Here is a 19,311-nt window from a genome sequence, read left to right as displayed (position 1 = left end):
TATACTTATTTTTAAAAATGGAGAATTTGGGGGTGCCTGAGTAGCTCAGTTGATTAAACATCCGACTCTTGATTTCGGTTAAGGGTCGTGAGATCAAGCCCCAAATTGGGCTCTGCGCTCAGTGGGGAGTCTACTTGAGATTCTCTCTCTCCCCTCTCTCTCTCCCCTCTGCCCCTCTCCTCTCTCTGTCTCTCAAATAAATAAATCTTAAAAAAAAATAAAATAAAATGTGGAATTTTCATATTTCATCCCACTCTCTTCCATCAAGAGGTAAATAAATCTTATTCTATGTATTTATATACCCCATTTTGTGTTACATAATAGTATCATACACATTGTATATAATGTGTGATTTGTTAACCTTTTTTTTTTTTAAACCATATGTTGATTAGTAATGTTTTAAAGTGTTTCCTGCCAAAGAGGCAGCATATAAAAACTTTGGTCTGACTTTTTTATGAAATGATCTTCATAATAGAGCAGTTTGGCATGTGGTTGTTAATCAAATTTTTCAAAACCACATGTAAAGGTTTGAAGAGGGTAGTAGTCAAGAGGTGTCTCCAATCCTTGAACACATTAATTGCCCTGTAAAGAATGGTAACTGAATGTCGGACTCTTCAGCAACCACTTTTAATAGTAAGAAACTTCTTCATGAGGATAAAAAAGTGAAGCATAGAAGGGAAGACACAGAAGTATTCTAATTCCGCTCCTTCTTTGGGTGCAAAGAAGTCTTCTCCCAGATACAAACCCAAGAAGAGTAGAGAGATATGTATGTGTCCTCTTGTAAAGATGAGCATTTGAATTAGTTTGAAGTGTTTATTCTAGAGTATCATCCTAAGATCTCACAACCCAGTATAGGCTATTTTTATCACTCCTTTAACTTAATAGTTTTGTTAGACAAGGGTAAATGCTCTGAAATTGGCGGGGGGGAGGAATTTAAAATAATGGAACCTCTCCTTAAAATCTTCAAAAACATAAAAGGGATAGGATAGGAGGCAACGAGGTAAAAAGTATACTATAGACCAAACTGTAGGACAAAGAGGATAATTCAAATACTAAGTGGTATTCTAGGTCCAGAAAGCAAAAGTGACCAAAATTCATGCACATATTTATCCTTTGGAAGAAACAGTTTTAGTTACCTTTGACTTTGAGATTTGAGTCCATACTTACAACGGAAGTCAAGCTTTTTTTAAAAACGGGGATATGAAGAATGGATCTATTGATGTTTGGATGGATATATTGTTTGAAAATTGATTCAGATCTCTAGCTCTGTAACAGTCTTTTTAAAACATTGCTGGGTTCTCGAGCATTTTTAGGTTCCCTGCAAAATTGAAATTTCCCACATACCCTCTGCTCTCACACATGCACAGCCTCCCCCATTATCAACATCCCCCACCAGAGTGGGACATTTGTTACAATTAATGAAGTATGATTGACACATCATAATCCCCCGAAGTCTGTAGTTTGCCTTATAACTCATTCTTGTATGTTCTGAGGATTTGGGCAAATGTTCACTGACATGTATCATCATTATGGTATCATACAGAATATTTTCACTGCCCTAAAAATCCCCTGTGCTCCAGCTATTCATCACCCCCCCAACCACTGATCTTTTTACTGTCCCTGTGGTTGTCCCTTCCCCAGACCATCATATAGTTGGAATCATACAGTATGTAGCCTTTCAGATTGGCCTCTTTTACTTAGTAATATGCATTTAAGGTTCTTCTGTTTCTTTTTGTGACTCTCGATTGATTTTTTCATTTCTATCAAACAAAATGTGAAAATGGAGCACATATTTAGAGTGTATGACATTTGTTCTATATAATTAAATGAGGTTTTTTTTGTTCTGTATAGTTAAACAGATTATATTCCATTTTCATTGGTAATAATCAAGTGCTTCCTCTTTCAACCTTTCCTTTTTTTGGTGGTGGGGGAACCATATAATACAATGATTTATAAAAAGTTAAAGGAATGTTTTACATTTGTACAGATGGAAACATTTGTATAGATTTTCAAGCAATTATACCGTAAATTGTTTAACTACCAAAACAGCATTATCTTTGTTGCAGAATAAACCTGTCATTTTCAGAGATGTATGTCAGGCAGTTTTTCTTTCAAAATAATTTATTGTAAATGTATCACAAATGTTTTATTATCTTTGTCTTCCAGGATATAAAACTAGTTTTATAAAAATTAGATCTTAAAAGATATGTTTAAGTGGGATGAGAATGCTGATAAAAAAAAAAACACATTAAGCTTTCTGGAAGACAGTTTGGTAGCATGTATTAAGACCTTTAAAAATAAGAGTATCATATCCTTTGAACTAATAAATAAACTCCTGTGCTGACCTAAGGAGGGAACAGAGACAGAGAAAGATTAACCCAAGGGTGCCTGGTTGGCTTATTCAGTAGAACATGCAACTCTTGATCTTGGGGTTGTGAGTTTAAGCCCCATGTCGGTGGACATAGAGTTTACCTTAAAAAAAAAGATTAACTTAGAACTAACTATACTCGTTTCAACAGTACTATTTCTAGAGACAATTTGGAAACAATTTAAATATCAGTAGGGGTGCCTGGGTGGCTCAGTCGTTAAGCATCTGCCTTCGGTTCAGGTCATGATTCCAGGGTCCTGGGATTGAGCCCTGCATCAGGCTCCCTGCTCCACGGGAAGCCTGCTTCTCCCTCTCCCACTCCCCCTGCTTGTGTTTCCTCTCTTGCTGTGTCTCTCTCTGTCAAATAAATAAAATCTTTAAAAATAAATAAATACCAGTAACAGGGAAATGGTTTCTCAAAGTTAGACCGTGGAATGGTATCCCCTGAGTTACAGCCTGTAGTCAGCACGAAATGCAGAAATTTTGTATAGACATAATCCCTTTGAAAAGGTGTGTATCCTGTCATAATATATCATAATATATCCAACAGAGCTAGTTTTTCCTTTGGAGGGGAATAGTTGGCTGTTTCTTTGATTAGGAACCATGAATGCATGAAAAATAACTGTTTAAACATTAGAATCCTAGAACAGTAGCTACTTACTAGAAGTTAAGAACTCATTCATCCTCAGGGACATGTGCCCTTAATTGGACTCATAAACACGGAGGATTTGTTTTTTGTTTGTTTTGTTATTTTCAAAATTTTTATTTATTTATATTTTAGAGAGAGTGAGCTGGGGGGGTGAGGGTGGGCAGAGGGAGAGAGAGAGTCTTAAGCAGACTCCATGCCCAGCACGGAGCCCGACATGGGACCTGAGCTCATGACTCTGAGGTTGTGACATGAGCCGAAATCAAGAGTAGGACCCTTAACCAACTGAGCCACCCAGGTGTCCCATAAACACTGATAATTTGAATTTTTGTAATTTAAGTGTACACATAATTTAACTGTTGGACATCAGTTCCATTGATAAACTACAAAATGACTAGAATAAAATGTACCCAAAGTACTTCAACAGTGACTATACTGTGGTTTTGTTTATTTTACTGTTCTAAATTTTCTATAGTGAACATATATTGTTTTTTCAATTAGCAAAAAGTTATTTAAAATTATCCTGCACAGTGTTGAAAATTATGCTGCCTTTGACCTATCTCATCCAGATATTGGAAGGATTACTAAGATATTTGCTTAGCTATTATTTAAAAGCTGTGTTTGGATAGATGACATGTAAATTTATGGTACGTTATGTCCTAAAATTTTTATTTTATTTATTTATTTATTTTTAGATTTTATTTATTTATTTGACAGAGACACAGTGAGAGAGGGAACACAAGCGGGGGGGTGGGAGAGGGAGAAGCAGGCTTCCCTAGGAGCAGGGAGCCCGATGCAGGGCTCGATCCTAGGACCCTGAGATCATGACCTGAGCTGAAGGCAGACACTTAACCGACTGAGCCACCCAGGCATCCCTGTCCTAAAATTTTCCTTATAAAGAGAATGAAAGGGCACCAGGAGGGGTGCCCGGGTGGCTCAGTTGGTTAAACACTGGACTCTTGGTTTTTGGCTCAAGTAATGATCTCAGGGTCCTGAGATTGAGCCCCAAGTTGGGGCTGAGCCCAGAACCTGCTTGAGACCCTCCCTCTCTCTTCCCCTCTGTTCTTTCCCCTGCTCCCACTAGCACATGCTCTTGTACTCTCAAATCAGTTAATCAAATCAAATCTTAAAGGGCGCCAGGAAGTCCTCTGATTTTCCTTGGAATAATCATTTTGCATAGTGGATGTTAGGGATAAAAAGGGATTTTGATGGCTAGGAAGGACCCAGTTTGTAAAGAGAATAGGTTTTTGTTTTTATTTCTTTTAATGCAGCTTATGCACTATATTTAATTTACTATGTACTGGTGCTGGTGTCAGGAAAGTACTACATGTTTTGCATATGTAATGCCATTTACCTTTGCAACACTTTGAGATGAGAATCCTTTTAAATACTGCCTCTTGGCTCTATGGTCATGTCTTTTATTACCATGTATGGTATTCAACATGCATTCTGAAAATGAATAGCTATGCTCTTAAAGTCCTGTATATGTTAGCTGATTGCTTTCAGAGAGTAGGCACATTTATTATTTTATATACTCCTCTAAGTCCATAGTATGTGGGGTGATGACTAGAACCTCAACACTGTATTCTCAATATTATTTCCTTTTGTTTTCCTGTACTTAAAGTAATAAATTTTTATACCTAAAAAGTTTAAGATGAAAGGAATTGGCCAGCGCTTTAATTAGGATTCTTATGATTGGTCCACTTTTACTTCTCAGTGTGGCCCCATCATTTTTGCCACCATAATCCCTCCCCTTTTTAAATTTTTATTTATTTTTTTAAATTCATTTTATTTTTTAAGGGAGAGAACGAGTGCATGAGTGGCAGGGGGAGAGGGAGAGAGAATTTTTTTTTTTAAAGATTTTATTTATTTATTTAATTGACAGAGAGAGCGTGAGAGGGAACACAAGCAGGGGGAGTGGGTGGGGGAGAAGCAGGCTTCTGGCCGAGCAGGGAGCCCTATGCGGGGCTTGATCCCAGGACTCTGGGATCATGACCTGAGCCGAAGGCAGTTGCTTACCAGCTGAGCCACCCAGGATCCCCAGAGAGAGAATCTTAAGCGGGGCTTAAGATGCAGGCCTGAGCTGAAATAGAGAGTTGGATGCTTAACTCAGCCACCCAGGTGCCCCAGTTTCCCCTTTTTAAAATTAATTTATTAATTTAATTATTTATTTTTAAGATTATTTAATATTTGAGAGAGCATGAGCAGGGGGAGGGGCAGAGGGAGAAACATATTCCTCCCTCCCTTTTTTTTTTTAAAAGAGAAAGAGATACGGGTGCCTGGCTGGCTCAGTCAGTAGAGCATGTGACTCTTGATCTCAGTATTGTGAGTTCAAGCCTTGTGTTGGGCGTAGAGCTTACTAATAAGTAAGTGAGCAAGAGATAAATGTACAGATTATAAATAGATTTATAGTCATGATTATTTTATGTGGAAACCAAGTAAGCTTATAAAGAGGCCATAGAAATCTCTTCTGAGTTTTATTAAACAACTGAAACGTGAGAGACAAAGGAAAGGCAGTATAGAGCCTTGAATAGCCATCAGAGTAAGTGGACTGATGTTAGCTTAGCTTCTTTTTCCTGTTTAGTCTCTAGAATACTGATGAGAAGATGGGTCTAACAGCCACGATTCTCTAGTTGTTGTTGATATGTACTTCGACCATTGCTTCTAAAATGATATCAGAAAGGCAGTTCATTAGTTTAATGTTACCTATAAAATCTTGTCAGTCATTGTAAAAATAGTATTTTGGAAAAATAAGGTAGCATAAATTGAGTAGCGAGAGTACAGGCTTTGGTGTCAGCACACTTGAGTTGGGTTTTCATTTTGTTTTCAGACCTGGATTAAAATTTGGCTCTGTCCTTTGCCATGTGTCTGACTTTGATCTAGTTACTTAACCTTTGAGTATGAGAAGGGTGTTAATACACCTATTCTTTTAAAATTGTTGGGAGGATGAAGTATCCTCTTGCACATGAATGACTCTTATCCCAGTGCCTGGTATACAGAAAGTCTTCAGTGTTCCTTTTTCTTTCTCATCCCAATTTTTCTTATATGAAATTTTTAAATTTTTTTTTCTTTTTCCTATTCTAGGTGGATTGTAGACATGGAAGGTGCACCAGGTACCTTATATGAAGGGGAAAAATTTCAACTTCTATTTAAGTTTAGTAGTCGATATCCTTTTGACTCTCCTCAGGTAACTGCCTTGTTTTTTAAGATTTTATTGTATTTTTAGATTATAGCAAAATACTAAATTTGTGACTTTTGACTAAATACAAACTTATAAAGAAATCCATTGTAATTATTTGAATAGATTTCCTTTATCTTATCTGTGATGTAATTAAGATATGAAGTTTATTGAGATTAGAGCTTTGCTGCTTTTGTACTTCAAGAACTTAATATTTTTTATAAATAGATGTTAGCAGAAAAGGGGATGGATATCTAACCCAGGCCCATGGGTTGTGGGAGAACTTAGCATTTTGGAATAACTAGAGGCACTTATTCCTAGATAAGATGATAGAATGATATTGTAAGGGGGCAAGTGCTTTGTTGAAAGGAACACTTCTTTGATTTTGCATTGACATGCTATCCTTGCAGTCTTTTAGTACTATGAAGGTAGAATATATTACGAGATTATCAGTGTAATTTGAGGCACAGTTAGTTTATTTAATGGGTTAACACTCAGACAAGGGATAATGGTGGTAGAGGAACTTTTTTGAGAGCTGTTAACTGAGAGCTGTTTAACTGTGGTGAATGATTAATTTTTGGAAGTTAGAAAAAAGGAGACTCTAGGATGACTTCCAGATTTCTGACTTGGTGAGATGGGTAAATGAGTTACTAGTGGCAAAATGATGAGACTTAATGCCAGCTCTGTGTAGTATGCTAGATAATGAGGTTCTGCATCTCAAATAGCTAAAACTCGTGAAGTGCTGAAATACGTTATTTTTGAGGAAAATCATATTTCATTGCCACTTTAAATAGAATATACCAAACAGTGTAGGAGTATAGATGGAAGTCAGTTATTGTAATGTGCTGTAAGTACAAGAAATCTTTGTTTTAATAAAGGCACAGAATTAAATGGAAATGGACTCTTTGAGTTCTGCAGTTTTTATGTGGGCAGAAAATAAGAAACTCATTTTTATCATTTTCATAAAAATAAAGCTAAGGGTTATGTATTGTCATGACCTCTAGACCTCTATAAGCATGTGTAGACTATGATAAACCAAAGCAAACATCTTCCTTCTCTCTAGAAAATGATCTTCACGTTTTATAGCCTTTTGACTTATCAGCATCATCTTAGATTGTTAATCCTTGAAGGCAGTGGTATCTCCTTGTCACCTTCAACCTGTTCTTCACTTCAGCTAAGTTTGTTGAAGGTATATGAAGAAAGAATGTGACTCACTCACCAACTCCAAACTGTTGACTAGGGGAATATTGGAGAAGACTTACTCTGGGAGCCCACAGATATTTCATCAGAGGAAAATAGTATTTCTATAAACATGAACCAAGTCAGAAGTGTCCTCTAAATTCTCTCCTTAGTATTTAAATCTAAATCAAATATCAAACTCTGAAGCAGCGTTTGAATTTTATCTTGAATATTTCTGTAAGTTAGAGTGTTAGTAATGGATTCTATCATATCTCAAATTCTTTTTTTCTCCTTCCCTGTTTTGACTTCTTCCCGCTCTTCTGATTCTTCTGATTTTGGTGTTCTCTGGGTTCTTTATTCAGCACCCCCTCATTCTCACTCTTTTCTCTAACATCTTCAATCATCTTAAGCAGCTAACTCCCAGATCTACAGTTCCGTAAAAAACCTCTTCTTTCTGAGGTTTAATTTCACACCCTTGTTGGATATCGCTACTTGAATACCTCCAGATGTCTCAAATTTAACACATCTAAACTCCATCTTTTCCAGTAACAAAATAAGGAAAAAAAATTTTTTTCTTGGGTTATTGTCCACCTATCTGCTTGCATTGAAATTCTTCCCTTCACTGTTAGATGCAGCTTTTCACATCCTTTTGCAGTGCTTAAGTCAGTTCACTCTTACCCTACTGTCAGTGCTGTAGTACAAGTTTCTATCTCTCATGTGGACTAATACATAATAGCCTCTAGTTCTTTCCACTCCTAGCCATCCATTCACAGTGCTGTTAGATTTCTTTGAAGGTGCAGTTACCTCATTGATTTGCACAGATACACAGTGCCACCACCACCACCACCACAACTATCCCTACCTCCTCCTCAAAACCTTTAATGCTTCCTTATTTTCTGCAGAGTCAAGTCTGAAAACTTTAGCTTCTCATGTAAGTCCAAACTTAACCATTTCAGCCACACATTACATCCATGCCTTCTGCTGTGCAGTAATATTTGTATCATACTTTCTAATGTAATTTCCATTCTGATTTTATCTTGTAACAGCTCTAATGAAGTGGTTAGGGAAGATGGATTCATCCTCATAAGTGAAGAAATTGAAGCTTTAGAAGTAAAGTGTCTTGTTTGTGGTTTAAAAGCTAGCTAATAGGATAGTCAAGACTCAAACCCAAGTTACACCTTTCCATACTGTCAATTAGGTGTGAGTACCAGAATGGGGAAAATGCTTATTTATCCAGCCAGTATTGTTATCTCTAAAAGTGAAAGATAATACGAAGAATGATAACTTTGAAAGCTCTGGGGCAATCTTTTGGAAGAGATTTTGTATCACTTTTTAACATCATTCTCATGTCACAGTTGTATATTATAGTATCAATGATTGAGAAAATAACAGAGCTGCTCTAAGTCTACTAATACTTTATAATTATTTTTTAATTATTTTTATTTTGTAATTATATATTATATATATAATATATATTATAATTATTTTATTAATTATTTTAATTTTTATTAATCACAGCATCTATAATCATACATAAATTACTTGATGTGCATACAGATTTTGGATTTTTCCAATAACAAACTTTCCAGAGGTCCATTACTCTGGGGAAGTGATTAGAACCACTCAAGGGCAGTAAAATTCCTCATTCACCAAAGATTTTATTTATGAGACCCAACAGCATTGGCACTTATTAGAAAATTAGTCTTTGATTTCCCTATGCAATAAGCAGTATTAAGTTTATCACTACTTACAACAGTAGAATTTGGGGAAATAACCGTAAAATAAACTAGTCTCATTGTGAACTTACTACTACTTCTGTATCAGTAAGTTAGATCTGTAAGACCATAATAAACTTTATAGTTTGCTGGGTTTTCTTTTCCCTACTAATTATAATTAATTTCTCATGTATCTCACTTTACAGTGAAAAAGCTGCCTATCCAAAAGAAGGTGTTTGGCCCAGTCATTTGCTTTAAAAGAAACAATAATGACAGCAAAACCTTTTAATATTGGGAGCAGAGATGAGGCACTTTTCTATCACTGTTTTCTACTAATGTGCACTTACCATCAGCCATACAGAAAATAAAATATCTGTATTCTGTTTTCCTGTGCAAGGATACAGGTAAACGATTGGCTGATTTAATGTGTAGTAAACCCAAATTATGTGCCAAATATTGTGCTCTGTACTTTAGAAATGAAAGAGTACAGAAATTAAAAGGTGTTGGGCCTGCCTTTAATAATTGTTTTAGTATTTGGATAGGCAGATGTGGATGCATTCATTCTGTAAGTATTTATCTAGTACGTGTCATAGAACAGACCCTGTACTAGGTGTTGGCAATAATAGTGAAGAAAACCAAATAAAAAACCTCCTTAGGTGGAGTTTGCATCCTTGTAGAAAGAGACAATAAACAATAAACAAAAACATATAGTATGGAAGATGGTAGAAAAAGTAGAAAGGGGGATTGAGAATGTTGCAACATTGGATAGAGCAATCAGGGAAGATTTCACTGAGAAGGTGACCTTGGAGCAGATATCTGAAAGAGGTGAGTGAGTAAGTCATATGAAGTATGGAAAGAGCGGGTGAAGAAAAAATGCAAAGGCTGTGAACCTGGAGCACATGTGGCAGGTCCCTGGAGTGGTATACAAACGAGGGGAAGTCAAGGGCATAGGTCTGAGAAGTAATTTGGGCTGGAGGATCTGTCATGGATTATATAGCCCATTGTAAGAGTTTTGGTTTTTACTCAGAATGAGATGAAAAACCTTTGAATATTTTGAGCAAAGGAATGACATAATCCTACCTAAAATTAAAAGGAAAAATTTGGCTCTTGTGTGACACATTGTTGGGTGTACAAGGGTACAGGGAGACCAGACAACTCCTGTAGTAATCCAAGTGAGAAGTGATGGTGACTTGCACCAGAAAGCTAGTAGTGCAGGTTGTGGAAGATGGCCATATTTTGGACTTATTTTATTATTTTTTTTAAGATATATTCATTTGAGAGAGAAAGAGAGCTCAAGTGGGTGTAAGGGGCAGAGAGAGTCCTCAAGCAGACTCCCCACTGAGCAGGGATCCCAGGACCCTGAGATCATGACTTGAGTCAAAAGCAAGAGTTGGTCGCTTAACCAGCTGAGCCACCCAGGTGCCCCTGGACCTATTTTAAAAGTTGAGCCAACAGGATTTGCTAATAAATTGATAAGAAATATGAACGAGAGAAAGGAGTCAGGGAAGACTCCACAACTTTTGGCCTGTGCAACTGGATGCACCATAAGTTGAAATATGAATTGTATGCTTTGGGAGCAAAAGAGAAAGCATTGACTGGTTTAGAATAGAATGAGGGGGCAAAGAGAAACCTGTTTGTACTGGGACTTAAAGCAGAAGAAGAGTTTATGTCACAAGTGGAGCAAATCATGAAAAGACATGGTTTCTTCTGAGATTTATGAGCAAATGTAGTTTTATGTATCAATTAAATGGAGGGTTACAGCAGGAGGTGAAAAAGGAAGGATGTTTTGGGGTTTATCCAAGAGAGCCTTGCAATATAAAGGATTTGGAGATTTATCTCAAAGGAATTGGAAGGTATAGTCACCTCTCCTTCCAAACTGTGAAGTCTTCAAGTTTAGTGTCTTTACTGTTTTTGCTTCTTTTCCTTTCTCCTTCTGCCCTCACATTAGCAGCTCTTCCCTTCCAGATATCTTTGACCTTAAACTTAACCCCTTCCTCTGTCAAAACATCCCATTTGAATGCAGTAAAATTGAGACACATTATCTTGTAAATATCCTGGTTATACTTTGTTTTTAAGCTTTTCAACTCTAATTTTTGTTGAAGAAATTTTAGGCTTTAGAAATAGGTGGGGAAGTATTTTTTTAGGGGAAAGAGGATACTGTACTTAGTCGTGAAACCATATCAATGTTAAAAGTGGTGATGAAAATATACTTACCTTGATTATAAAGCTTTAGAAACACTGGGGCAAAAGAGTAGTCGCTTTCTCCTCATCCTTATTCCCCTTCCTATTCATGGCACCTTAACCGAGACCCTTTGGTTCTGTTGCTCAGCACTCCTTCATTGCAGAGATCCAGAACCTATTTTCATAGCATTCTCATCCTTTTATTTGTTGTGTCATTTTCCTTGCTCTTTCATGTGATGGTGTTTAAGCTTTCCAAAGTCTTAAATAACCATTTTTATTGCCTTAAATTGTCTAGCATCTAGGACACCTGACGAGGAGAAAGGGAACAGTGAACGCTGTTCGTTGAAGCCTTGGGGGTAAAGCAGAGGGCAAGATAAAGAAGACTGGTGGGCTAGAAGAACACAGCTTACAAAGGAGAGAGAATGGTTTACCATCCAGGGGAACCCAAATTTAGTTTCATTGTATCCAGGAATTTTGACTTTGTAATACTTGTACAATTGCATGGTAAGGGTAATTTTGGAAGACCAGAAAAACTATTAATATTGATGCTACTAATACATATTAAGTGACTAAAAGGGGAGCATTGAATTAAAAACTACGCTAAGACTCCAGTCGCCAGTTACTTTTGTCAGATATTTACCATTTATGCTAGATTGTCTGTGTCATATATTATTAATAATTAGATATCTGATCGCAACAAATTCTGCTTGTACAGTTTCTGTAATTGCCCATTAAGCATTGTCATCTACTTACAATTTTAATGAGAAAGCATTCCCTTATGTTGTCCCTGAAGAAATCTTGGTATCCTTTTTGTATATTTTATAGCTTTTATATTTTATAGCTTGTTTCGTACTGCTTATTCTTGTAATATGTGTTTTGACTTAGTTTGATGCTATATTAGGTGTCTCACTTTCTAATTAGTTGCAGAACACTAGTCTGAACATAGTAGCATGCTTTCCTTGTGGTCAGATCTCAGTATTGTGGGATCATTCAGTATTGAGCTTGATTGGAAATCCTTATGTACTCATAAATATAAATTTGATATTAGAAACAGTTACCTAAGCTCCATCCTCTATTTTGTCATTATTGGTGGCTTTCATTCTTAAATTAGTAGTTTTATGAGAGACACTACATTTGGTACCAAAAGTTACCCAGAGGTTGGCTTGCTTAAAACTTCAGGTTGGATGTGGGATATGCTTGCTTAACTCCAAAATTATGATACTGAGCCTAGTTTTCTTAGATCTCACCTGCTCTTGAAAATATGCCATACTGATAGGGAGGTGTTTGGAAATTTAGATTCATCTGAGTACTGCTTCTAATACAGACTCTGAACTTCAGGTGTGATTCACATGCATTAGATCTAAGATCCTTTTCTAAAATTGTGGCTTTTTTTCGTAAAACAGCTTATTCTTTAAAATCTGTAGTTCCATTTTATTGTTTGGTTTATGAATATGTGCAGTTCTCTGGTTGTTAACTGTTTATATGACTAAGTTTGAATTTGAATAAATTATTTAAAAAAATTTTTAAAGTAAATAAATTAGCAAAGTTCTTATTTATTCCCTTTGGTTTCAAATTCATCGTATTCAGTTGTCTTGTTAAATCTGAGTTTTATCGGCTGCTTGGGATTCCCCCCAAAAAGTTTTTTAATTCTGAAAACAGCTAATCATCTCTTAAGCTTTCAGACCCTGCTTGGCTGCATTAAAATAACTGAAATGTCCATTTCCTCCTTTGGATTGTACCATGTGTTAAATAAATGAGGATGGTTAAGAGCATGATCTTGAAGAAGTTCAGCCTTGGTTACTTTCCCCATCACATGCAAAGAACCAGAATTGCAGAGTTTACATCAAAACTGTCTGTGGAAACTGCTTACCAGCCTTTTTACATGAATAAATTGTTGAAAAAAGTTTTTTCTTTTATTTCAGGAATTCATCTCTGGCATGTAAACTCAGCCTTTCCATGTTTAGACAAACTTCTAAAATTCTGTATCTGGCAGGTTAGGCCCTAGGGGTTACCTATAATATGTGCAGCTAATTGAGCCCCCTGTTTGGTTGCTGAAAGTTTCAGGCTGGCTGTATTTGCCCTGCATGCAGCATGTTAAAAAGCCCCAGCTTTTTTTTTTGCTTTGCTTTGCTTTCTTTAAGGTTTACAGAGATCTGATTTCTTATTTCAGTCCCCTCAGCCTTCAAAGCTGTTTCTGTCTCAATTTCTCGCTCTCTTCGGTGCTTAGTAGTGTCTGCTGCTCCTGCTGGAGGTGGCTTCTTCTGCTTTCCATCCCTTTTCCTCTCACCTGGTTTCCTTTTGCTTCGTGGCAACTTCTTGGCTCTCAGGCCAAGTGATTTAGTTTATAATCCGTTCTCTCCCAGAGCACTATTGCTTTCCTTCTGCTTTGTGAATTGGCGAGTCAGAGCATGTTGTGATAACCTTTGTATTTTGCTGTCTGTGTATTTTCCTTGATGGTTGCTGATGCATTGATTAATTTTTGCCAAAGGTAACTTGGCAGTTCTTCCTTTTTTTGGCACTTTCAGAGCACTGTTCTGTGTGACTTTTTAAAAAGGAGACCTTATTGGAAAAGAAATATCCTTTAAAAAGTATTTGTGGCCAGGGGATAAGGTCTTGGGCATTGTCTGTATTCTTAAGGAAAATATCCTACTGGTCAAATGGGATTTTGTGGCAGAGTGAATACCCCAAAGCAGATGCATGTTCTGCGAGATTTGTAAACTCCCACTCTAGACATCTATAACACATTGTGGGAATATCAAATGTATAGAATAAACTACATGTTTATAAAAAATAAAATTTACAATAATTGTGGATAAACTCAAAAGTACAGAGCTGCGAGACCATTTAAGCAGTCCGTTCCTTTTGCAGAGCAGCCCTTTTTTAGCAAAAAAGTGATGAAAAGGATACTAGCACTGATAGATAAAATTGAGATAAATGATAGGCTTCAAATACAGCTGTGCTAAAGTAGGAGATTGGGTTCTGCAATCAGGCAGGGCAAATAACATGATATCCCTTATTTTGAGACTTATTTTAGTTTTAAGCTTTATTTTAGCTCCTTCTAATGGGACTGGAGGGTGCATGGCTAAAATTTAAAGAAACAAAAAATATGCAAGTGTGTAAAGTCATTCCTTTGAGGAAAAAAGTTCCTTTTGTTTTCTTGTATTAGCTTCAGCCAAGGAAACAACTTCCATATGTTAGTAGTATACTTGAAATACTAGAGGACTCCTACTTATATGAAAGAATGCTTTGTTAAAATGTAAATATTTGTGAAATTGTAGTGAAGTCAAGATTTGTAGCTAGATACTTGAAAATAAAAGCAAAAACCCAGCTTATGGTACCTTTCCGTAAGTGCCCCATTTTAAATGCTGACATACCTTACTCTAGCCACACTTATTTCACTGGCTCTCTTTTTTGCTCTTATATAAAGGGGAAAATACTTATGCCTAGAACAATAAATACATCATCAATTTGACATAACTGAAGGTGGGGTTTCTTCTTAGTAAGATTTTGCTGTCTTCAAGTGAGGCAGTTTTAGGGCTAAGAGAGAATACTGCAAGTCTCGTTTGGGAACTACTGGTTTATATTTGACGAGCTTTATAAAAATCCCATCATACCTACTGAATCAGTATCTATGAAAGTGGAGCTCTTGCATTTATATATATATATATATATATATATATATATATATTTTTTTTTTTTTTTTTTTTTTTTTTAAGATTTTATTTGACAGAGAGAGCAGGAACCCAAGCAGGGGGAGTGGGAGGAGAAGCAGGCTTCCCGGTGAGCAGGGAGCCCGATGTGGGGCTCCACCCCAGGATCCTGGGATCATGACCTAAGCTGAAGGCAGACGCTTAACAACTGAGCCACCCAGGCGCCCCTGCATTTATATTTTAGCCAGATCTTCAGGTGATTTTTTTTTTAAGGTCAGGAATTAGTAATTACTACTAAACAACAGAGTAAAAATGTTAGATCTTACCGCAGTATAAAATTCACATAAAGATTGGTAGATTAATTTTTATATCAAAATAAGTAATTTTTTATGAAGTAAAATATAAACATCCTTAAATATTAGACTTCTCTGTCTTTTCCTTTGCCCTACTTTGGGCTGTGCTTACAGATTCTTTGGGATGTATGAATTCACTCTCCTGCCTGTTCAGATGCTTAGGGTAGATATGTTTAAGAAACATTACTATTGGGATACTTAATGAATTATTAGGGCAAAGGAAGGAATAATAGATTTATTATCTTTCAAAACAGTGCTGAGGCAAGGTGGAGAAAGGAAAAACTTAGAAGAATTGAGTAGAAGAAAAGGCAGAGAAAAACTTGTCTCATTCAGCCTTTGTTTTTTTGTGTATAAGCACATAGTTATTTGCTGATCAGTAAGTAGTTATTTGTACCCATGATAATGGACAAGCCAGTTTAGAGGAGATGGTATATATATATAACAGTTATTTCCTTTTGCACATAGCACCTTAGGTGATAGCATTGTTATAGGTTGGAAGGGGATGTTCCTGTCGCCTGTAATTCATGTTGTCTGAAAATTGAATACTTTAGTATTTGTAATGCAGAGAGTAATGAGTAGAATTTGAAAAAGCATTCTTGATATAGTTTACTGGGCCAAAAATGCATAGTAATTTATAAATTTTTAAAGGGAATTTGTGAAAAATAGCTGAAATAAAAAAACAGATGACCTGGGTTTTTTCCCTGTATGTTCCATTTCCTACGTGCTCATTCACACAGTGAAACTAGTACTTTGTGGATTGATGAGAATAAACAACAAGCAGTTGTTTATCTTGTTTCTGGCACTTATTTTGTTTGTTTTTAATTCATTTTTAAAATAATAAGTTCTGTGGAGAATATTTTATTTCTTGGTAAAACAGAATATTTGAGTGTTAATGGAATTTTATTCTTTCTTAGGTCATGTTTACTGGTGAAAATATTCCCGTTCATCCTCATGTTTATAGCAATGGTCATATCTGTTTATCCATTCTAACAGAAGACTGGTCCCCAGCGCTCTCAGTCCAGTCAGTTTGTCTTAGCATTATTAGCATGCTTTCCAGCTGCAAAGAAAAGGTAGGACTTCTCAGAATTATTCCAGGTAATATCTCTTTTTTTAGTTTAGGTAGAGAAACTATTTTAATACATAATTTATGTGAAGGAAAGACTTAATGCTTTTTATTAAGAAATTATAGGTAATATGTTTAGTAATAGATTAGAAAATTATTTTGATAATCTTTCATTCCACATAGAAGTCAGACATTGTTTTAAATTTCTTAAACAGAAAATTTCTGCAGATGTTCTTAAATAATCTGAATTTTATTTCTGTAAGCATGCACAAGGCAGAAGTGTATAAGAAATTCTCATTTCTAGATTTCACAGTGGAAAGTCCCAAGAGCAAGTTTCATAGTTCCCTTCTCCCCTCTGCTGGCTCCCGCCCTATCAGCCTCTTTTAGGGAATTTCCCAGGAACCAGAGCTTTCCTATCATACTGATCATCATGATTAGGTTGAAAGAGGAAGGTTAGATTACCAAGAGAATTTTCAGGACTTTTACACTAATTCTCCTTTTTAATCCCCAGATTCTATGTCTGATGGAAAGGTGAAAATATCAGAAAGAAAAACCACATGACTTAAATTTAGGATACCCTTTTAAAGTATCTAAATCCTGTGTGCATTTCTGGCCCTCTTGTCATTTCTGCCTGAGGGGCAGTGTGTAGCACAGTGTTCATGTATTTCTATATTTTAAAGCCTCTTTTCTTCATGAGGGTTTCCTTTTGTGTTGGGTCTAACGGAGAAACAACGTTACCTTACAGATTAGGGATCTGTGGGTTATTATAGCAGTTTTTTCCCCTTGTTTTCTCGAAATTGAACTATCATTTTTACTAAATTAGTATTTAGAGGACTTTAAATTAGTATTTAGGGAACTTTAAGTAGTTCATATTTAAATGATAGGTTATCTAGACTCAAACACTCTAAGCCACTGTTTGCAAAGTGAGTTTCTTGAAATGTTAGGTTCATAAGAGGTTTCTTGGTGTTAGGTTTAAAAAAACAGGTTTTTTTTGTTACAAGAAGCATGGGAAGTAATTGTTTAAATTGTATTTTTAAATTGTGGCATTAAGAGCATTAATATGCAATTTTATATACCATATAAGAAAGAAAAAACTTCTGTCAGTTAAACGATGACACCATTAGTTAAAAGGCATGTATCCCCATTCAGGAATATTAAAATGTGCAGAAAAAACGTACATCTTTGAATAGATGAAATAGGGTACACATAATCTAATTGTAGTATGACTTTTTAAGTTTCCTCTTTGCCTGTAGGCTTTTCTAGGTTGCATTTCAAGGCTACACTTGAGCTTTTGTTAACCCTAAGGGCTTTGGAAACAAGTCTTACTCATTTATTGCTTCCATATTTTCTCTACCCCCACACTTACACCCTCAGCACACACATAAATTTAAAATTTTTAAGTGTAGAGTAGAGCAGTTTGCAGTTACAAGGACTTCTGTGCCCTCATTAATGTTTAATGTCTTTAGAAAGGTGAAGTAGTAAGTATAGGATTTTAATAAGAAAAGTTGAGATAAACACCAGTGATGTGTGCACATAGCTCTTGCATGTGCCTTGTAATGATTAGCACTTTGTTTACATTTAATGTAATGATTTACAATAAATAAATAAATGTAATGATTTACTATTACAAACTAGAAAATGATTATATTCACCATCTCCTTTACCCTTTTCTAATTCTCTCTATCCCCCTCACATTTCAGTTATCTACTGCTAGTTTTCCTTCATAGTTAGTATACGCCTAATTATTCCATTTAAATTATTGGTAAGCTATATTATATAATATGAACTAAATTATATTTAACCAAGATAATAATTTGGAAGTAAATCTGGCAGCATTAGTTCTGTGTCAGCGTTAAAAATTCAGTAAAAGTTTATTAGGAACCTAGTAGATACTGTTTTTACTGTGCTAAGTACTAGGTTACAGAGATGAAGAGGAAACTTGCTTTGGCACTGAGGGGATCTAGCTCCAAATAAGCTTTTAAAAGTCTTCTAACTACTCACCAAAAACTCTTCTTTTAAAACAGGTGAATTTTATTCTCTGGTCATTGTGGTTCTCTGAGTTTCACTTTAATATTTGACTTGAATACAAATTACAATTTTTACTATAAGCATTTGGGAACTTTGATTTAGTCATAATTCTTTCATTCCAGTTTTCTTTTTCATAGTCAAGGATGGTTCCCTTAATTGAAGGCCTTTAAATCCATCATGTCAGTAGATTTCAGTAGATTAAAGATAATTTCTGATATTGAGAGGTCTTTCAGTAATCTACCATTTATTCTTAGTGCCCTTATAATATAGATACTCCAAACTTTCTAGCTTGTATTCAATTCCTAAAACAATTTTGGTAATCCATCTTTTTGTATAGTTACTTTATTTTCTAAGAACCAAATCTGCATGATCACTTAATCAGTTTGGTTATATTCTTAGAATGAGTGTGTTTTTCTTTTTGAAGATTGGTTGGGTTGTGTTTTTTTTTTTTTTAAGATTGGATTCTAATCAATATACAGAGAAAATGAATTTATGAAATTATTTGTTGCAGTGGTAGCAATTTATTCCACATGAACACAGATTATGACTTTGCAGGACAGACAGCAACAGATTATCTATTCTTTGAAGTTGTCAGTTATCTAATTTCATGATGCTAATTTTTCATATATTTTCTCAAACTCTATCAGCAGGGTAATCTTGAGGTAGTTGTTCAACATCTTATGCTATACTCTTCCCTTTTGTTAAGTTACTATTAATATTAACTTGTAAGGGCATTATTAGGCTCAACTAAGATCAGAGTTATGTACATGAGTTGTGGAAGTGCCAAGTGGACTGCCTGTTTCCCTATCTGCTGTCTAGGCAGTCCTACTTATCATTGGTTTTTGGTTGGACCTATCTACTAACTTAGCTACTAACCTGCACTCAGTAGCTTTAATACAAATTTGACATGTTTCCAGATTTTTGTAGAGAGTCACTTAAACTTATTTTGT

General features: G+C 35.6%; 1 protein-coding gene across 3 annotated transcripts in view; it reads left to right on the top strand.

Moving 5' to 3' along the window:
- UBE2W (ubiquitin conjugating enzyme E2 W) overlaps positions 1 to 19,311 on the top strand; it is an 81,588-nt gene that overhangs the window by 41,369 nt on the left and 20,908 nt on the right. For 2 of the 3 annotated variants that reach the window (XR_004820016.1, XM_035727147.1), the window contains exons 3-4: positions 6,099 to 6,201; positions 16,264 to 16,340. Coding sequence is in view for 2 of the 3 variants with exons in the window: in XM_035727147.1 (XP_035583040.1) it covers positions 6,099 to 6,201; positions 16,264 to 16,340 (180 nt within the window). In the remaining variant the exon portion in view is untranslated. Of the gene's footprint in view, positions 1 to 6,098; positions 6,202 to 16,184; positions 16,341 to 19,311 lie in introns of all 3 variants that reach the window. The other variant, XM_027608828.2, reaches the window with a different exon arrangement.

Source organism: Zalophus californianus, chromosome 4 (genome assembly GCF_009762305.2).
Source record: "Zalophus californianus isolate mZalCal1 chromosome 4, mZalCal1.pri.v2, whole genome shotgun sequence".
Taxonomy (NCBI): Eukaryota; Metazoa; Chordata; class Mammalia; order Carnivora; family Otariidae; genus Zalophus; species Zalophus californianus.
This window is presented reverse-complemented; position numbering and strand designations above follow the sequence as displayed.